This window comes from Agelaius phoeniceus, chromosome 1, assembly GCF_051311805.1.
Source record: "Agelaius phoeniceus isolate bAgePho1 chromosome 1, bAgePho1.hap1, whole genome shotgun sequence".
In the NCBI taxonomy this organism is placed as follows: Eukaryota; Metazoa; Chordata; class Aves; order Passeriformes; family Icteridae; genus Agelaius; species Agelaius phoeniceus.
In genome coordinates this window covers 724,382-744,874 of record NC_135265.1, presented here as the reverse complement: position 1 = coordinate 744,874, position 20,493 = coordinate 724,382, and the positions used below count along the sequence as shown (strand labels likewise).

Here is a 20,493-nt window from a genome sequence, read left to right as displayed (position 1 = left end):
GCCCCAGAGGCTGCTGCATTTCGGTCTTTGTTGCGCTCAGAAAACAGAATTATTATTATTATTATTATTATTATTATTATTATTATTATTATTATTATTATTATTATTATTATTATTATTTGTTTCCTTTAAAATATCACTTTTCTGTTGTTGCAGCTCAATGTTTTGGTTTACAATGCGCTATTTTTTGTTGTATTTCTTTGGTTTTATCCTGGATTTTGCTTTTTGGCCCAACCCTAAAGCCTGCTGCATCCTCCTCCACTGCCAAGGCGGCGGCGGCCAAGGCCAAGGCCTCGGGCAGCACCAGCCCCAAGCGGCCCAGCTCGGCCACCCCGGGCACAAACAAAAAGCCCACGAGCCCAAGTGCAGCTCCTGCTCCAGGCACCGCCTCCAAACGCCCCGGCACCAGCAGCACCCGTCCCTCCACCCTCACTCCAAAAGAGACTAAACCAAAGGTAAGAACTGCCTGCCTCTGGGGGCAGACTCCCAGCCCTCAGCCATGGGCAGGGCACAATTGCTGGGCTAGGTGAGATCAGGAGGGGCATTCAGCGTGCTGGGAGCTGCAGAGGGCTTGGAGCAGCTTCCCAGGGATGGCATCGTGTCCCTGGCACTGAACTGTGTCACACAGAGGAGAACTAAACCTGAGTGTAGTGCTGAGATTGTCCTGATGAGCTGCCATGAGTCAGGGACCCAGGCTGGGTTGGGCTGGGAGGGACCTTAAAGCCCATCCCATCCCATCCCATCCCATCCCATCCCATCCCATCCCATCCCATCCCATCCATCCCATCCCATCCCACCCCTGCCATGGCAGGGACACCTTCCACTAGCCCATAGTGATCCAAGCACCGTCCAACCTGGTCTTGGACATTCCAGGGACCCAAGGGCAGCCACAGCTGCTCTGGGAATTCCATCCCAGCCCCTCCCCACCCTCCCAGCCAGGAATTCTTTCTGTGTACAACTCCTAAATCCAGACAAGAACATGGGAAACCTGACTGGAGACCTCTGATATGAATATTGAAGAAAAACAAATCCATGTGAACACTCCTTATATGGTCATTTTATGATGTGTGGTCACTGCAGAACTGCACAGAGAGGATTGATAACACTTAGAAAACTCTGGAGATTTGTAACCCCCCAAAAGAGAGGATTCATGGACAGTGTTGCATCTTCCAGATAAGCAGGGAATCCCTGTGTGTTAGGAATGGGAGGTGTCCCTTGAATGATCCCTATGTTAACTTGTGATCTGAGAGAGTAGGAGAATTCAGGTTTAAAAGGGAACATCAAATCTATTTCAGAAGCTTTCATTGATGGCTGAACACCACCACTCCTGCTGTATTAAGTTCAAATTACTGCATTTGAGTGCCTTTCAGAACTAACTAAAAATAACAGAAGGCAAATGATAGCCCAGGTGTAAAACTGCACTTTTCTCTGAGCTGGTGACTTTGGTTTGGTTCAAGTTCTTGTATCTTTTTGATAAAATAATATTTATTCCCGTGCATTAATTCAGTATTTTCATACCTCAGAGATCAGGCAGTTGACAAACAAGTGCCTGACCAGGGACAGCAGGAAAGAGTTTTCCAAGTGAGGGATGAGCTGTGGACACCCAGTTCTCGTGTCTCCACTGTTAAAACAAATTCCAGTTTAGGGACCATTGCTGCTCCTGGAGGATGGGAATCTCTCCCAGGAGCACTGCTGGTGTTGTGCTGGTTCCATTTGATCCAGAAATCAAAACCTCCTTCCCAGCAGGAGAGGCCCCCCCCACATCAGAGCTGAGCCAGCCCTGGCTGGGAGCTGCTCCTCGCAGCGTCCGTGCTCCATGTCTTGCCCTCCACACCACCACTCGCTTCTGCACGTCTCAATTATATTTTAATTGCATTATAACCTTTCAGCAGTGCCAGGCTTCATTAGGTGCTGAGGCATTTCAGGGATTCCTGTTCCTTCCAGCCCCTCCTGGCTCGGGCTCTGCCGGGGCCGCTCTGATGCCGCCCGCTCCCTTGCAGGTCGCGGATGCGAAGCCCGCGGAGAAGAGAACCTCCCTCTCCAAGCCTCCATCCTCCACCGCCCCCAAAACTCCTTCCAGGAGCTCCTCTGCCGCTCCCCGGACCACGGCGCCGTCACCGGTGACGGCAGCGGCCGCTGCCAAAACCACGGCGCCCACTCCTCCCAAGAGGCCAACGTGTGAGTGCTCCCCCTTCCCTGGGGATACCCATCCTCCAGCACCTGCAGCCTCCTGCCTGGGCAGCACCAGGGCTCTGCACAGCTCCTGACACAGGGGACAGCCAGGGGAACAGGGACAGGAGAGGGAACGGCCTCAGGCTGGGCAGGGCAGGCTCGGGTGGATATTGGGAATGTTCCTCCTGGAAAAGGCTCTCCAGCCCTGGCACAGCTGCTGGAGGCTCGGGTGGATATTGGGAATGTTCCTCCTGGAAAAGGCTCTCCAGCCCTGGCCCAGCTGCTGGAGGCTCAGGGGGATATTGGGAATGTTCCTCCTGGAAAAGCTCTCCAGCCCTGGCACAGCTGCTGGAGGCTCAGGTGGATATTGAGAATGTTCCTCCTGGAAAAGGCTCTCCAGCCCTGGCACAGCTGTGGAGTCCCCACCTCTGCAAGTGTTCAAAAGCCACTCCATCATTGCCTGGATTCTGACAGTGGCTCAAGTGTTCTTCTCTCCAGGGCTTCCTCTTCCAAATTCCCTTCAGGGCCAGGCTCCATCAGCTGTGTGTGATCCAGGGTTAATGCAATTACTGGACACACTTGATTTAAGTGTGGGCATTCTACTCCCTCTGTGTTTTGCCATAGGAACACGGTAAGCACTAAATAAAAGTTCAAAAAAGCAAATCTTCAGAAGAGGACTTGAAACACCTGAACTGGTGTGGGAAATCCAAAAGGGTTGAGCAGAAGTGGAGGGTTTTTAGTAGAGCAGGAAGAATTTGGAGCTGAAATCACATCAGCTTCATCCAAAAACTGTGTCCCACTCCTACTGCTGCTAAAGAGGGAACTTCCCATGAGTTCCACAGGAAACCTGAGCAGTGTTTCAGACAAACTAACACTGTTCTTACTCCTTTTAATGGAACTCAAGGGATTTAACATCAGATAAGATTATAGTCAGGTCTTCTCAAGTATTTTCAAATTACTGGGCCTCAGTGGCAAAAATTGTCAATAAAAGTGTAAAATGACACAAACTGGTTTGAATCCCAAATCATGGATTCCTATCCCAGCTTTCCCAAAAGAATTGTCATGTTTTAGCTGTGCTGGGATGGATTTGGCCTGATGGACATCCCAGACTTTATGCTCTGGGGGAAAATCTAATTAATCAAGTGTAGAGAAGGTGTTGCACGTTCCAAGAGCCACATATCCTGTCTGATAAACTCATTTTGTGAGTAAAACTCATTTTGTGTGGTCTTGGAGGCAAATGGGAGCCCGGGAATGCAGGATCTGTTCTAATGAGTTGGGCTCATTCCTGCTGCCCCACAAACAAAGCAGTGTTTGCTGCTGAAAGGAGATGGAGGCAGCGATGCAGAGCTGCAGGGAGCTGTTCCAAGAGGCAGGAGGTGCAGGGCAAGGGGCTGTGGCACCAGGAACATGGTGGGACCCTGCCAGGGCACAGGCAGGGCCCTGGGGTGAGGCAGGATGAGGTCAGCTGGAGGCACTCCATGGGGAGGCTGAGAAATCTGGATCTGGAAATGCGCAGGGAAGGCAGGAATGGGAAGAGCAGGGGGTCCTGTTCTGGGTGAGGTGGAAGCAGGGGTGGGACAGAGGGTGGAAGGTGACCTGGGGCTTCAGGGGAACCACAGTGAGCCCAATGCTCAAGGTTTGGTTGGGTTGGGTTGGGTTGGGTTTGGGTTGGGTTTGGTTTGGTTGGGTTGGGTTTGGTTTGGTGTGGTTTGGTGTGGTTTGGTTTGTTTGGGTTGGGTTGGGTTGGGTTGGGTTGGGTTGGGTTGGGTTTGGTTTGGTTGGGTTGGGTTTGGTTTGGTGTGGTTTGGTTTGGTTGGGTTGGGTTGGGTTGGGTTGGGTTTGAGTTGAGTTGGGTTGGGTTGGGTTGGGTTGGGTTGGGTTGGGTTGGGTTTGGTTTGGTTGGGTTGGGTTTGGTTTGGTGTGGTTTGGTGTGGTTTGGTTTGGTTGGGTTGGGTTGGGTTGGGTTGGGTTGGGTTTGGTTTGGTTTGGTTTGGTTTGGTTTGGTTTGGTTTGGTTTGGTTTGGTTGGGTTGGGTTTGGTTTGGGTGAGATGTGGGTGGGAACACCTGGAGCTCTTGGGGTCACAGCTCTGGGGTCACAGCTGCCATCAAGTTTCAGTCGTTGTCTCACATGAAATGTATCTGTAAAGGCCAGGTTTGATACTATAGAGTCTCACTTTTTCAGGTATTTTCAGGTCAGTCATTTTCTCTGCTAAAGGAGAGCCGAGGGTTATGTGGGACTTGATGTTTTGATTTTTAATTTTATTTCTTCATTAGTTTTTGCCCCCCTCCGTGTGGAAATGACTTTAATGTTTGTACAAGACCACGCTCAGCCCTTCAGATCAGGCACAGATCAAAATCTGTCACACAGACCCTTGTCCCAGGGGGTCTCCCTGGGTTTTCAGCTCCTCATGTTCATACAGAGAGAAGTGTTCAGCATTTGGCTCCCCACTGACACCAGCAGACAAAACATCTCTGTATATTAATGTAACATAATATTCCTCTGCCTTTTACACAAACCTAAGGCTGTTCTGTCCATGCAGTTTCCCCAATTAAAGTTGTGGTCTCGAGGAATGAAATTAGGTTGGTTTGCCAGCCCCTTGTTTGAAGTGTTTGCTATTAATTATGTATCCATCCTTTAGGCCTTATTAAATTATCCAAATGGGTTTCACCTCATTAGCTGGAATCTTATCTGGGGTGTTTAATTGAATGCTTTTAGGAAAGTCAGGGTGGAATGATCCACACTAACTTGGCCTGTAGTTATCTGCCTCTTCCCCTTGGTCTTTTTGGTATTGATATTCCATAAAGGACCCTGACAGCTGCTGGAATGTATCTAAAAATCTGAGACTTAATGGAAATTAAATATTAAAAAAAATGAGGGTTTTCATAATTTCTAACTTGGGTCTTTTCCAGTTATTATTTCTTTTCAATGTTGCCTTCCTTTGGCTGTTGAAATGAAGCAGGTTTTACTCAAACGTGCTCATCACTACAATAGTAAAACCCCTACAATTTCATTATCAGAGCTCCTTAAAATAAAGTCCCATGTCTGTTTTTCAGTCCATGGTTTTTGCCTTGATCAGTTTGGTGTTTGGTTTTCTCCTGCCTGGAGAAGTGTATCTGCATCCCTGGTTTAGAGTGTCCTCTGTGCAGTGTAATCAGGTCATGATCGTTGGGCTTTGCCCAAAGGCAGCTCAGTTTAGGGATTGATTTTTGGGTTTATACAATTAAAATAGCAGCCAAAATATGTGCAATAACTCCTGTGCAAGAAAATTGGCACAGGGTAGGACTGGTCTGGCAATGAGAGCAAGGTTGGGCAAGGACAAATGTGGGGCTGCTTTTTGTTCCTTTTCAAAGAAAGGAAATGTTTTGGGGTGGGTTTTTTCGCTTGATTGGGGGTTTTTTTAAGAATTGAAGATGGGGCAGAATTAAAATACTCCCAGTGAGTGCTGTCAGATTCAGGAAGTTAATGTGAGGAGAAACAAAATGCAGCCCATCCCCAGGTGTGTGGTGTGACCGAGTGAGGATCCTTTGACAAGGATTGGTGCTGTGGCTGCCAAACACGAGGGGTTCTGGTGGCAGCAGGAGCTGCCCAGGCAGGTGCTCCCACAGAGCAGTGAATCCTGGGCTGGTTCCAGGCTGGAATGTGCAGGGATCTCCCCTGACCCCGCTGTGTTTGTGTTGGCAGCCATCAAGACGGACGCGAAGCCGGCAGATGCCAAGAAACCCCCTGCCAAGTCTCCCTCAGGTAACCTCACCTCCCTCCTCGCCTGGGCTCTGGGGAATCCAGCTGGGAAAACCCTGCAAGGCCATGGAGCCCCTGTCCCCAGCACTGCCCATGTCCCCAGTGCCACATCCCCGTGGGTGTCACATCCCTGCAGCGATGGGGAGCCACCACTGCCCTGGGCACCTGGGCCAGGGCTGGGAAGCCCTTTCCAGGAAGGAATATTCCCAATATCCACCTGAACCTCTCCTGGCACAGCCTGAGGCTGTTTCCTCAGTCTGAATCCAATCCCCTTTGTCTGGGGCTGGGGTCATTAAGGGGTCCCTGTACATCTCTGGGAATGGGGGTGTCCCAGGCTGGGCTGGATGGGACATGGAGCACCTGGGACAGTGAAGGTGTCCTGCCGTGGCAGGGCTGGGATGAGCTGATCTTTGGGGTCCCAGCCCGTGCTGGGCTGTGTGACTGAGACAGTTCTGTGTGTCTGAGGCAGTTCAGTTCTGTGTGACCGAGGCAGTTCTGTGTGACTGAGGCCGTTCTGTACCTGACCCTGATCTCCCCTTCCCTCCCCGCGATCCCGCAGCCGATTCCAGCCGCCCCAAGAGCGCTCCCGGCAGCGCCACCAAGAGCAGCGCCACCACTCCTTCCACCGCGGCCTCCAGCGTGCCCGGCACGGCCCCCAGCCGGCCCAAGCCCAAAGCCGCCGCCCCCAAAGCCGCCACGGCCTCCACGGTGTCCGCGGACGCCAAGAGAGCCGCGGGCAAGGCCGCGGGCAGCAAAGGCAGCACCGGGCCCGCGGCCCGAGCCCCGCGCCCCGCCAGCGCCGCCGGGCCCGACCTGCGCAACGTCCGCTCCAAGGTGGGCTCCACCGACAACATCAAACACCAGCCCGGCGGGGGAAAGGTGAGCCCTGCCCTCCTGCCCGCCCTGCCTGCTCTGGGCTCTGTGCCGGGCTCTGCGGGATGGTGGCTGTGTCCTCACTGCTCTCTCGGCTCCTCGCTGGGTCCTGCTTGGGCAGAGCGCGGGAGCCAGCCCAGAGCCAGCCCTGCTCCACAGCAGAACCCAGAGCTCCACTGCTGCTGCTCTCCTGCCCCAAGCCTGGCACAGAAACACCCTCAGTCCTGTCCATAGTCCTGGCCTTTGCCCTTGGGCGGAGGAACTGCCTGCTGAATGGTACAGAAGGTGGAATAGTGCACTAGGATGAGGCAAATCTGGATTGCACAGCACCTTTCCCATGCCAGCTCCTCAGGCCCAAAGCTGACATGGAATGAGTCTTTTGGGACCCCCATGGTGGGCACGAGGAGAGGGTAGTGCTGGAAAACCATTACCAGAGAGAAAACTTGGGGCTCTCACTGCCTCCTAATGCCCTTAGGTGGCACTTGCACCATCAGCATGTCCCATGGAAAGGACAAAGGTGGGATCCACCTGCAGCCCCTGCTGAACAATGTGGCCATGTAGAACCACAGAGCCCTGCTTAGCTGTTGTGTAAGCCCAGCCTTGGCCTGGCCACGTGTGTCAGCAGCAGCCAGAGGGCTGTGCCTCCCCCCCAGTGGGACACAGATCTTTCCATTCTCTTTGCTGCAGCTCTGTGGTGCTGAATAACCCGGCCCAGAACTTTAATCTGCTGCCAAGGGAGCACGTTCCATGCTGGGAGAGCTTTAATCTGCTCTCAGGCACATTAAAGTCAAGGGCACTCCTGGCTGGGAGTTGTGTGTCCCAGACAGCATCGATGCAGCATGGATTTATCCTCAGAGGCAGCAGGCTCCTGGCTGGGCAGCAGCACAGCACAGCCCTCGTTCTGTCAGCTCAGGGGACTTGCATTTGCATTTCATTGCACTGTCCTTAATTTTCTAAATATTTTCATAGAGTTATTAAATCCTAACAATTGCCTCGTTAAGCAAATTGTCCTTTTTGTAGTCCTGTCCACACTGAGCTGTTTTTAGAGTCTGAGAATTGTTGTAGTGTTGGTTTTTTTTTTCTTCACTGGTCTGTAGGTTAGTGAAACACAAGATTTATGCTGAGCCCCCCCCAAAAATGCAGGTTCTGCTGCACTTCCCTGCATTTAAACTAGCAAAAACAATGGATATCCTCAGGTAGTTGCTGAATTTTTATGGAACCTGTAAATTTTCCTTCAATTTTCTGCTCAGCTGGACTCTCTGGGTGCACCTGCCTTTTGGTAGATGAAAACTAAAGGAGCTGTTGAGCTCCAAGGCTGAGTGCAGCGAGGCTGGGTGGGAATCTGAGCTGGGAGCTCGGGGTGTGTGTCCAGAAGAGCCCTGGGTGCCTTCACCTGCCAGAGCTGCACCACGTCCTCCACGAGAAGGAGCTGGTCCTGCTCTGCTCTTGGGCTCCCCAGGGATTTGGTTGGATTTTTTTTTGGCAGGATCAGTGTCCTGGGGTCTCTTGGATCCTGAGGAAGGGCACCAGGAGCTTTTTGAGAAGTGAATCCTTGCTCTGTGCCCTGGGCTGGGCACTGCTGTGCCCTTGGTGTCACCGCTCCCAGGCACAGGATGATCCCTGGCCTGGGAATCAGAGCAGGCAGGGAGTTCTCCTGGGTCTCCTCTGCAGCAGGTCCCTCGTGTTCCCGTGCTCCTGCCCAACTTGTGCTTTTGCTGGTGAAATCATCCCTTTGTCTCCATCCAGGGGAAGGTAGAGAAAAGGCCAGAGTCAGCCGGCGCCGCGCCCAGCTCTGAGCCCAGCGCGGGCACTAAAGTGGCTCCTAAAGTGGCAGCAAAAGAGGGGGTCCCCAAACAGCCCAATGGGAAAGTGAGTTGCTTTCACACTTTTCTCTGGGGGAGATGAAGGAAAACGTTTCCATTTTGAGTCACTGTCCCTCCTCTCCAGCTGTCCTGCTCTCTCCTGTCAGTGGCACTGTCCTTGCACAGACACCTCCCCTTCTCTCCCCTGCACCCTGAGATGTTCCCAGGGAAACTCCTCCAGGGAGGGACCCTCTCCACTCCTGCTGGAGAGGTTTGCAGAGCAGAGTCCTCCTGTTTCACTGCCAGGTCAATGCAGGCTTAACTTGGAGTCAGAGGGTTTCCCTTAAACCAGTTCTCCACACACAGAAACAGTTTGTAATGAGGCAGAGGGGTTGAGTTCACAGCTGCTTCTTTTAGGAGTGCACAATATGTAGGAATTCACATCTTCCCTGCAATATTCCCAGCCCAGTTGTACCAAAACTCTGTAACTCCAAGCCTTAGGTCATCACCACTGGATGGGTTACTCCAAAGCCCAGGTGGAGGCCATGAGGTGGGAGTGTTTAATTCCAATATTACCAGGCAGGGATGGTCAGGAATGAGCAGGATTTGTACCTCTAGGGAGTCAGTGAAGCACCCCCCACTCCATGGCACAGGTATGTTCCCAGAGCTTCCTGAGTCCAGCCTTTCTGACCTGGCTGAGGAGCTCTGGGAGCCTGCCCAGCTGCGAGTGTTGGGTGATCCCTGCTGTGCTCCAGGCTTGTCACCTTGTAGGAGCCAGGATCCAGCTGGGGCCTGCTTGTGCTGTGGTAAATAACTCAGCTGCAGACTAAACCTGTGTTGTAACTAACCTCTGTAAACACTGGTGTCTAACCCAGCTACTGCTGTGAGCAGAGCTCAGCCAAACCTCACCTCTTGCCTTAAGAACCACAGACTCACTGAGGCTGGAGAAGCCCTGTGAGATCATGGAGCCCAACCATCCCCAGCACTGCCACACCAAACCACCACCAACCACATTCTCACACCCTTAATCTGAGTCAGTGTGAAGGAGAAACAATTTCACTAACCTGGGACTCACCTGAGGCCTGAGCTGAGGGTGTGACCACCTTCAATAGCAGAATGTTTCTCAGACCCAGCTGTACTGCCCAGGGCTGTGGAGGGACATTGGCCAGGGCTGGAGCCAGCCCAGGTGTGGGCATGGAGCAGCTCACAGCGTGCTGGGAGTGGTGGCTCCCAGGGCTGGCTCTCCCTGCTCTGGCCAGCTGTCCCTGGAAAGGACAAAGGTGGGATCCACCTGCAGCCCCTGTCCCTGGAAACCTCCCAGGAGCCTCCTGGGGCATGGACAGTCCCATCCCACCTGGCTCTCCCTGCTCCAGTGGGGTTTCCATGCCCTGGGCAGTCCCATCCTGTCCCTCTGGGCTGGCTCTCAGTGCCCCAGTGGGGTTTCCATGCCCTGGGCAGTCCCATCCTGTCCCTCTGGGCTGGCTCTCCCTGCTCCAGGAGGGTTTCCATGCCCTGGGCAGTCCCATCCTGTCCCTCTGGGCTGGCTCTCAGTGCCCCAGGGAGGTTTCCATGCCCTGGGCAGTCCCATCCTGTCCCTCTGGGCTGGCTCTCCTTGCCCCAGGGGGTTTCCAGGCCCTGGGCAGTCCCATCCCAGCCCACCCCAGGGCTCTGCAGGGTCCCTGGGCTGTCCCTGGGTGCTCCCAGCCCACCCCAGGGCTCTGCAGGGTCCCTGGGCACTCCCAGCCTGGCACTAACACTGTCTGTGCAGCCTCCTGTCCTTCACTGTCTCTCACTCTCCTCCTTGGTGCCTTCCCCAGCTCTGGGTCAGCTCCTCAGGGTCCCTGGTGCCCAGGTCCCTGGTGCCCTGCAGAATGCCATCTCTAACCAGTCCTCTTCCCTTGTGTTGTCTCCGTTCTGTGACGTTCCAGGTCCAGATAGTCTCCAAAAAAGCGAACTACAGCCATGTTCAGTCCAAGTGTGGTTCCAAGGACAATATTAAGCATGTCCCTGGAGGTGGGAATGTAAGTATGGCTCTGGGCAAGCTGTGTGTCTGCTAACTGCTTCTCTGTGCCGTGCTGGGGGTGCCAGCCCCAGGAGTGCTGTGCTGCAGGGCTCCTGGGCACAGCCTGCAGGATTCCTGCCTGCTCTGGGGCTGCCAGGCTGAACTCTGGGGTTTGTTCCAGTGTTCAGTTGCACCTGGGCTGGTCCTGCTCCCTGGGCTGGCTGTGACCCACACAGGGGCGGGGACGAGGCTGAGCCTGGGACTGAGCTCACCCCTGACCTGCCTGGAGCCTGCATTGCCCAGAGCAGATCCATCGTGGCCTGGCAGTGCCTGTTACTGTCCCCTGGCTCCCAGGGCCAGCTGGAGCCACACTCATTCACTCCTTGTTTCATAAAAGGCACTTGGGAGCAGGCAAAGACTCTGGGACTTAACCTTTGAGCTGAGATTAATTTCTAAATTTAAAGGCTGCTGGTATCTGTGGCAGCAGGGCTGAGCTTATTAAAATAGAAAGTTAATCTGGTGGTGTCTGCAGCCTGGTTTGGGGTGTGGGGTGCTCCAAGTGTCTGCCAGGCAAGCCAGGTTCTCTGTCCAGCCCCTACAGGCTGGGAGAGCACGAGCAGGGTCTGGGGGCTCAGATCTGTGCTGCCCTGACAAACCTGGGCTGGGCTCTGGGCACAGGGCAGGTTCAGCAATGAAAGTTTGGGTGGTTTCAAAGGCACTGAAGGACCTGAGGCCAAGGAAGTTTGTTCCAGAGGTGTTTAAATATCCTGGGTTCCCAGGGAGGGATGGCCAGCTGCCACATCTGCTGATGTGCCCGGGGTGTCTGGTCAGAACCTGTGCAGAGACACAAACCCTGCTCAGGACCTGCCTGTGGAGCCAGCTGGGGGCCACTTCTCCTGGGAAATCCATGTCCAGCTGGCTGAACCTCTCCATGAGTGACTTTTCCCCAAATCTTTGCAAGTGGCAGCCAAACGTGGGTTCCTAACACCTGCTTCCCTCCAGGTGGTTCCAGGGTGGCCAGAGATGCTGAAGTCCCACCTGTGCCACTGAACCCAGGCTGCCTTCCCACATCCCTGCTCTGGGCATTTGGAGTCTCTGGTTCTCTGCTGTTTCCATGATTTACACTGTGTTTATGGGAGTGTTTCCCATGGAAATGCTCCCACAGGATACCTGGGAATGCTGGCCTGGGCAGCCCTCAGGGGGTTTGAAGCCCTGTTTCTGTTCCTGTTCCCCTGGTGCTGCCCCCAGCCTGTGCCAGAAGTGCCTTTGGCCACCCTGTGACAGCTCTGGGGCAGCTGCTGGCCTTTCCCTGCCCTCCAAGGAGCTGTACTTTATAAACCACCTCAGGGCTGCCACCTTGCCTTGCTCAGCCTTTCAGGAGCCTCACAGGTGCCTTCCCTGCTCCTGCAGGCTGCAGGAATGGGCTGGCATGTGGGGATCCTGCCTTGCCTGGTTAACTGTGCCATGAAGTGTCCTCCTGCCCGTGAGTCACCACCCTGCCCTTCCCTCTGCACTGCCAGCCATTCCCAGCCATTCCCAGCCCTGGGGACAGCTGTGGCCCTGCCTCCTCCTCCTCTCCTCCTCTCCCACACTCTCCTTTCACCACTGCAGATGTGCTCCTTGCTCAGCTGCTTAAGCAGCTCTTTATTCTGCATTTTCTGAGCCAAAAGCTCATTTCCAGGCTCCAAATGCTCCCAGAGCACCTCCAGGAGAGCATTCCCAGCCCTCCAGCACAGGCAGGGTGGATGTTTTTATTTTTATTTATTCATTTCTGTATCTCCCCCTCCCTTTGGAGCACTGTGATGTTAGTGACCTCTTCCCAGATGTTTCCTTGCTCAGGTAGTTGTGGTGATCACTTCTGGTAGAATTCCCAGTGTTGGATTCCCAGGTGGGTCTGTCTGGAAGGTCTCTTCTGGTCTGTGCTTCAGTCAGAGCTTTCAGGATCCTGTGGACAAGTGCTGTGGTCTAGAAACAATTCCTGGTGGAGCTTTAGGAGGTGATGGCCATGGGATGGTTTGGTTGGAAAGGACCTCAGGGATGATTGTCAGGCAGGGACAAGGGACACCTTTCCTTGTCCCAGGCTGCTCCCAGCCCTTTCCAGCCTGGCAGGGACTCTCCAGGGGTGGACACTGTGCTGTGCTCAGCTGCCCACCCTGCCCTCTGCCCATGGAGATCATTCCTGTCCATGCCCACACTCCCCAGGAGCTGTGCCCAAAAGCAGCAGCTGCTGTTGCTGCCCACCAGAAACACAGACACAGTTCAGTTCCTGGGGAAAAGGGTTGGATGGTTTTCTGTTTAGTATTTCCCACTCTCAGAACCACTGAGGTTGGAAAAGATCTCCAAGACCACGGAGTCCAACCTCTGAGCAAGTTTTCTGTTCCAAGAAAGCAGAACAGAGGTGGATTTCACCAAGTGCAGGCAACGTCTGTGGGTGAAGGAGCTTTGGGAAGGGAGTTTGGGAACTTTGGGAAGGGAGTTTGGGAACTTTGGGAAGGGAGTTTGGAGTGTCCCTGTGCTCCCCTGGCCTTTGGCTTGTCCTGCCTGGCTGCTCTGGGACATGGTCAGGGACACAAAATCAGACAAGAGCTGAGACCAAACTTGCCCACTGAGCCAAAGCTCCAAAGTTTATTTCTGGCTCCAGAGTCTGTGCTTGGCTCTCTGAGTGCAATCCCAAGGTACAAACCCAGCTCCTGCTGAGGTCCTACCAACAGACCCTTCCCTGAGGGTGGGACACTCTGGATCTCAGGTCAGGAGTCACAGCTGGTAACAAACAGCAGATCTCCAGGTGCATTCTGTGAAATAAATTTCATCTCAGCTCAGTTCTGAGCAAGCAAGGACTGCTGATTAAAGCTGTAGTAACTTTACTCCTGAGAAAACCAAATCAGGGTCTGTGAGTTACCTTTGGAGGGTGTCACTGAGCTGGGGATGTGGGACCTGGCAGGAGCTGAGCTGGGCTGCCCTGCTCCCCCTGCAGCATCCTGGAGCTCCTCCCTGGGCACATGGAGCAGGAGGATCCCTGATTCCCTTGGGGGAATTCTGGCAGATTCTGCTGAGAGCTCTCAGTAACCTCCCAGAGCAGCTGGTGGTCAAGGAATTCTGCTCATATTGGAAAGGAAAATCCTTGGGTTTCCTCTGTGACCTGAGCTGGAGCAGGAGTTCTGAGCCTGCAGCTTCCAGCTGGTGGCTGCTCTCACCCCTGGCCTTGAGTGGGAGCGGGATGGGTGCCCTGAGCAGTGCATTCCATCAGGGCACCCATCCCTCTGAGAACCCCAGGCTGCTTGGAGTGGGGGGACCTGCAGGATCACCCAGTGCCACCCCTGCCATGGCAGGGACACCTCCACTGCCCCAGGTGCTCCAGCCCCAGGGTCCAGCCTGGCCCTGGGCACTGCCAGGGGTGCAGGAGCAGCCACAGCTGCTCTGGGAATTCCATCCCAGCCAGGAATTCCCAGTTCCCAATCTCCCATCCATCCCTGCCCTCTGGCACTGGGAGCCATTCCCTGTGTCCTGTCCCTCCATCCCTTGTCCCCAGTCCCTCTCCAGCTCTCCTGGAGCCCCTCCAGGCCCTGCCAGGGCTCTGAGCTCTCCCTGGAGCTTCTCCTGTCCAGGCTGGATGTGATGGTGCAGAGCAGAGCAGAGCTGGTGGCACAGCCCTGCCCCTGCAGCTGGGCTCCCTCAGGTGGCCCCAGGCCATGGCCGTGTCCCAGGCTGGCCAGGAGCCCTGTGGGGACCCTGGCAGCAGATTTGGCTTTTGCTGTCCCTGTCCCAGGGCTGCTGTGTCCCATGGCTGTGCCTGAGCTCAGCCCTGTGGTGGTTCTGTCCCTCTGTCCTGCTGTCTGTCTCAGCTCTGTCTCACTTTGGCCCCTGGCTCTGGGTGACCCCAGGGCTGGCAGTGGCCCAGGAATCCTAGGCAGGATTCTGGGAATCTGCAGGAGGAGTGATGAGAGCAGGGACACAGGCTCACAGAGCACAGCCTGAGGTGCCTCTGGCCTGCAGGGCTTTCTCTGTGCTCAGCTGCTGCTCTTTGTCTCCCCAGGTGCAGATCCAGAACAAGAAAGTCGACCTTTCCAAAGTGTCCTCCAAGTGTGGATCTAAAGCAAATATCAAGCATAAGCCAGGTAGGAATTTTGTCATTTCCTCATTTGTCTGTAAGTTTTGTCCCTTAAACACAGCCCTGGATTGGAACTGGAATAGTTTTAGGGGCTTGTGACTTTCAGGGAATGTTCCCAGTGCTTCTGGAAATTTCTAGAAATGCTTCTTCCACAGTTCCTGGTGGTTTCAAGAGCAGAGGGGGGGATTAGGAGATGTGGGATGTCCTGTGAAGATAAGCTACAGCTTTGACTCATTTCTGCTTTTCCTGCTCATTTGAGAAGGAAAACATGGATGCTTCCACAGTCATTCCAGGAAGCTTCATCCATGCTCAGAGAGGCTTTGGGGCACTCAGAACATCCCAGGATGTTCAAGGAGCATGGCAGGATAAAGGAAATTCCCTTCAGTCCTTCAGAGCACATACCAGGGTCCTTTTAGCCTTGAGCCCACAGCAGCTCCTGCCTCACATGGAACCCTTCTGGCCCCTGGGGGAATTTTCTGGGATGAGTGTGGGAATTACCTGCTCCCTGCTGAGAACACAGCCTGAATTCCTGGGAATCTCAGGTTTGTCCCCAAGCTGTGCCCAGCCCAAGGTGCTGGGGCTGGAGGCCCTTGGCTTGGCCTGAGGGATGGTCAGCTCAGTGTCCTTGGGCTGATGGTCAGTTCAGTGTCCTGGGGCTGATGGTCAGCTCAATGTCCTGGGGCTGATGGTCAGCTCAGTGTCCTGGGGCTGATGGTCAGCTCAGTGTCCTGGGGCTGATGGTCAGTTCAGTGTCCTTGGGCTGATGGTCAGTTCAGTGTCCTTGGGCTGATGGTCAGCTCAGTGTCCTTGGGCTGATGGTCAGTTCAGTGTCCTGGGGCTGATGGTCAGCTCAATGTCCTGGGGCTGATGGTCAGCTCAATGTCCTGGGGCTGATGGTCAGCTCAGTGTCCTGGGGCTGATGGTCAGTTCAGTGTCCTTGGGCTGATGGTCAGCTCAGTGTCCTGGGGCTGATGGTCAGTTCAGTGTCCTTGGGCTGATGGTCAGCTCAGTGTCCTGGGGCTGATGGTCAGCTCAGTGTCCTGGGGCTGATGGTCAGCTCAGTGTCCTGGAGCCGATGGTCAGCTCAGTGTCCTGGGGCTGATGGTCAGCTCAGTGTCCTGGGGCTGATGGTCAGCTCAGTGTCCTGGGGCTGATGGTCAGCTCAGTGCCCTGGGGCTGATGGTCAGTTCAGTGTCCTTGGCTGCCCCTGGTCCCAGGGCCATTCTCCAGCCGGGAGCGCTGCCGCTGGCACGAGGGCCAGGGTTGAGTGCCCAGGCTGGGAAGGAGCCCCTCAGGGTGGAAGGAGCCCCTCAGGCAGGGAAGGAGCCCCTCAGGGTGGAAGGAGCCCCTCAGGCAGGGAAGGAGCCCCTCATGTTGGGAAGGAGCCCCTCATGTTGGGAAGAGGCCCCTCAGGCAGAGAAGGAGCCCCTCAGGCAGGGAAGGAGCCCCTCATGTTGGGAAGGAGCTCCTCAGGCTGGAAGGAGCCCCTCAGGCTGGAAGCAGCCCCTCAGACAGAGGAGGAGCCCCTCAGGCTGGGAAGGAGCCCCTCAGGCTGGAAGGAGCCCCTCAGGCAGGGAAGGAGCCCCTCAGGCAGGGAAGGAGCCCCTCAGGCTGGGAAGGAGCCCCTCAGGCTGGAAGGAGCCCCTCAGGCTGGAAGGAATGGAAGGAGCCCCTCAGGCAGGGAAGGAGCCCCTCAGGCTGGAAGGAGCCCCTCAGGCTGGAAGGAGCCCCTCAGGCTGGAAGGAATGGAAGGAGCCCCTCAGGCAGGGAAGGAGCCCCTCAGGCTGGAAGGAGCCCCTCAGGCTGGAAGGAGCCCCTCAGGCTGCTCTTTGTCCCTCTGGGAGGGCCCTGCAGGCTGCCCAGGCTGCCAGGGCAGAGCAGGGCACTCCCTGGCAGGAGCCCTGGCTCCAGGGGCTCCCAGCCCTGGGAACGCGGTGCCACGGGCGTGACCTCTGCCAGTTCAGTGCTGGGCAGTGACAATCCAGTAACGAGCTGGGGGTGACAATCAGTGCCTTGTCCAGGCCTGATGGGAGCACTGCCACCCTGCCAGGGCTTCAGCTGCCTCTGTGGCACCAAACCCCTTGCTTTGCACCGTGGTTGGCCGTGCCAGGCTTCCAGGGCAGAGCTGAGGGTTTAATGATGTCGCTGGGAGGCAAAGCTGTGCTCAGCAAGACTTGAGCTGGGCTTTGGAGAAGCTGCTGGGATGGGGACTGCAGCCAGGGAAAGGTGGCCCTGTCCATGCAGGGGGGTTGGAATCATCCTTAGGATCCAGGATTCCAATCTGGGGTTTGTGTACTGTGTGATTTGTCAGTGAAGGAGGCAGCACTGTGGTCAGAGGGATGGAGCATTTCCCCTGGGAGGAAAGGCTGAGAGCTGGGATTGCTCAGCCTGGAGAAGGGAAGGTTTTGGGGTGACCTCACTGTGGCCTTCCAGGACCTGAAGGGAGCCAAGAAAGATGGGGAGAGATGACTTCCAAAGGCCTGGAGTGCCAGGACAAGGGGAATGGCTTCCCACTGCCAGAGGGCAGGAATGGATGGGATATTGGAGTTAGGAATTGTTCCCTGAGAGGGTGGGCAGGCCCTGGCACAGGGTGCCCAGAGCAGCTGGGGCTGCCCCTGGATCCCTGGATGTGTCCCAGGCCAGGCTGGACAGGGCTTGGAGCAGCCTGGGACAGTGGGAGGTGTCCCTGCCATGGCAGGGGTGGCACTGGAGAATTCTTAACATCCCTTCCAGTCCAAACCATTCTGGGATTCTGTAATTAATGGGAATCTATATGCATATCTAATTAATATATCTATATCTATATCTATATCTATCTATAAAATCTATCTATATCTAATTCTGTAGTCTATTTCATTCTGGAAAAATCTTGTTAAAATTCTCAGCTCTGTTTGTGACCTCCACGTTCTCCTGCAGTGTCCTGCAGGTGGGGCGTGTGCCAGGGGAGCTGCCCAGGCAGGCAGGGCTGCCCAGGGGTGCCAGGGCTGGAGCAGCAGGGGAAGGGGAGGAGGGGAGAAGGGCAGGGACACAGAGGAGCAGGAGGTGCCCTGGCACTGCTGAGTGCCCAAGTGGCTGAGCTGGAGGGGCCTGGGCAGGGACAGGGACAGGAGCAGTGGGACTCAGCCTTGGAATGGCACCAGTGAGGGACAGTGGGGGTGGCATTTCACACCTCTGCTGGAGGAGGCAGCCTCAGGAGCAGATCCAGGGAATTCTCTCCAGCCTGTCTGTCTGGATGTGCAGCATTCCCCAGGGCCCTGTTTGCTGGCACGGCTGGAAATCACCAGCTTTGGTCTTCCAGAACTTTTCCTGAGGCAATGACTGTGGAACTTGTCTTGTCCCTCCTCCAGAGGGTCCCCAGGGGCTCCTGGGTGGGACTGGGTGGGACTGCTGGGGGCTTCCCCAAACTCAGCCCTGCTCCCTGTCCCTGCAGGGGGAGGAGACGTCAAAATCGAGAACCAGAAGCTGAACTTCAAGGAGAAGGCGCAGGCCAAGGTGGGATCTCTGGACAACGTGGGACACTCACCGGCCGGAGGGGCTGTCAAGGTGAGGGCAGGGACCTGGCACAGCCAGGGAATGGCTTTCATCCAGGTCTTGTCCTGCTCCTGCTGTGCAGCTCCTCCTCCACAGCCTGGTACAGCCTCCTTGTTCCTGGGACCTCTGCTGTGTACCCCAGGGTGGGGATGGAGCTCTGGGTGGGGATGGAGCCAAGGGTGGGGATGGAAAGGAGAGAGCTGGACCCAGCTCAGGGTGCCTGACCCTGCTGGGCATTCCCAAGAGCTGGCACTGCCAAACTCCATCCTTCTCTTGGAACCTGAGAGCAGGGATCACTGCAGGCTGGGGCCCAGCAGAGGGGCTGGCAGGGGCCATGCCCAGCAGAGGGAATGGCAGGGGCCATGCCCAGCAGAGGGGATGGCAGTGGCCATGCCCAGCAGAGGGGCTGGCAGTGGCCATGCCCAGCAGAGGGGATGGCAGGGCCATGCCCAGCAGAGGAGATGGCAGGGGCCATGCCCAGCAGAGGGGCTGGCAGGGGCCATGCCCAGCAGAGGGGCTGGCAGGGGCCATGCCCAGCAGAGGGGATGGCAGGGCCATGCCCAGCAGAGGAGATGGCAGGGGCCTTCACCCCCAGTGAAAGCTGCTGAGATCCACATGCTCTGTGCTGGGAGAGAGCACCTGGCAGTCTTGGGAGCATTTCCAGATCCATGGAATGCTCTGAGGTGGAAGGGATCTGTCCAGCCCATCCTTCAGTCCTGTTTGTGTGGGGATGAGAACAGAGCACAGCTCTTGGGCTGATTCATCCCTTCTCCCACAGGAGCACAAACTGTCCCCAGCCTCGGCTCTGCATGTTCCAGGTCTGGCTGCAGCAATGGGACATCTGTGCCCAGGGAGGGGACATTCCCTCCCTGAGGGATGTGTGGGCCTGGCACAACCCCAGGGAGCTGGGAATTGTGCTCAGGGAGTCACTGGAAGGGACTGATGACACCCCTGCCATGGCAGGGACACCTTCCCTTACCCCAGACTGCTGCAAGCCCCAGTGTCAGCCTGGCCTTGGGCACTGCCAGGGATCCAGCTGGATCTGGGCACCCTGTGCCAGGTCTGCCCACCCTCCCAGGGAACAATTCCTGCCCAATATCCCATCCATCCCTGCCCTCCTTCAGCCTAAGGCCATCACCCATGTCCTGTTACCCCAGGCCCTCAGGAAAAGTCCCTCTCCAAACTGAGGTCTGTGAGGATGCTGTTTCTAAATAAGCTCTGGAAGCAGAGAAAACCCCTCTGGGGCAGCCTCAGAGCTGCCAGCAGGACAGGCAGACCCAGAGAAACCCCTCCAGGCACTGCCATCCCCTGGGTGTCCCAGCCCTGGCTTGTGTGAGGCTCTGTGTGTGCAGGAAGGGCTCAGAGCTGGGCTGAGCTGCTGTGTTGAAGCCTGGGGGCTCTGGAAAGCAGCAGTGCCAGTCCTGGGGGCAGCAGGATTCCCAGGGGGATGGAGCTCAGGCATCCCTGGGAAAGCAAGGGCAGAGGGCATGGCCACTGCTCAGGTTCTCCTGGCTCCAGCCCTGTCTGGAAACTCCATCCTGGCAAATCATGGCTCAGGGAAAGCTGGAAGGAGCTGGAGGGGCTGCTCCTGCGTTGGGAGGGATCTGGAACTGTCTGTAACAAAATTCCAGTGAACTGGAGCTCCTGGTGTGTACACTGGTGTTGTGTGCTGGGGAGTTGAGTGGTGCTTCCACCCAAGTTCCAGATTCTCACCAATTCAGTCTGACTGTGGAGTCAGCTCAGATTCAGTCCCATTGTGGAGTCAGCTCAGGTTCAGTCTGACTGTGGAATCAGCTCAGGTTCAGTCTCATTGTGGAATCAGCTCAGGTTCAGTCTGACTGTGGAATCAGCTCAGATTCAGTCTGACTGTGGAATCAGCTCAGGTTCAGTCTCATTGTGGAATCAGCTCAGGTTCAGTCTGACTGTGGAATCAGCTCAGGTTCAGTCCCATTGTGCAATCAGCTCAGGTTCAGTCTGACTGTGGAGTCAGTTCAGATTCAGTCTCATTGTGGAGTCAGCTCAGGTTCAGTCCCATTGTGGAGTCAGCTCAGGTTCAGTCTGACTGTGGGGTGTTTCCCCTCCCTGGGTGTCTGTGCTGGCAGTGCTGGCTGTGCTGCTGCTGTCCCAGGGCCTTCCCAAGGGATCTGTCACCCCTGGGATCCCCAGGGCAGCAGAGTCCCCTCCCAGGGCAGGAGGGCTCAGCTCTCCTCCAGGCCCAGTGGCAGCTGCTGACTCCAGGTGGGATGAGCAGCTCTGCTGAGGGAC

At 55.7% G+C, this 20,493-nt stretch overlaps 1 protein-coding gene across 7 annotated transcripts in view; it reads left to right on the top strand.

Annotated features, from left to right (window-relative positions):
* The window catches only part of MAP4 (microtubule associated protein 4), a 152,438-nt gene that overhangs the window by 126,006 nt on the left and 5,939 nt on the right, over positions 1 to 20,493 (top strand). For 3 of the 7 annotated variants that reach the window (XM_077179209.1, XM_077179258.1, XM_077179457.1), the window contains 8 exons: positions 243 to 455; positions 2,001 to 2,178; positions 5,856 to 5,915; positions 6,472 to 6,791; positions 8,532 to 8,654; positions 10,516 to 10,608; positions 14,623 to 14,704; positions 18,128 to 18,240. In XM_077179209.1, coding sequence (XP_077035324.1) covers positions 243 to 455; positions 2,001 to 2,178; positions 5,856 to 5,915; positions 6,472 to 6,791; positions 8,532 to 8,654; positions 10,516 to 10,608; positions 14,623 to 14,704; positions 18,128 to 18,240 — 1,182 coding nt within the window. The remainder of the gene's footprint in view (positions 1 to 242; positions 456 to 2,000; positions 2,179 to 5,855; positions 5,916 to 6,471; positions 6,792 to 8,531; positions 8,655 to 10,515; positions 10,609 to 14,622; positions 14,705 to 18,127; positions 18,241 to 20,493) is intronic. The other 4 variants (XM_077179312.1, XM_077179421.1, XM_077179393.1 and 1 more) reach the window with 4 other exon arrangements.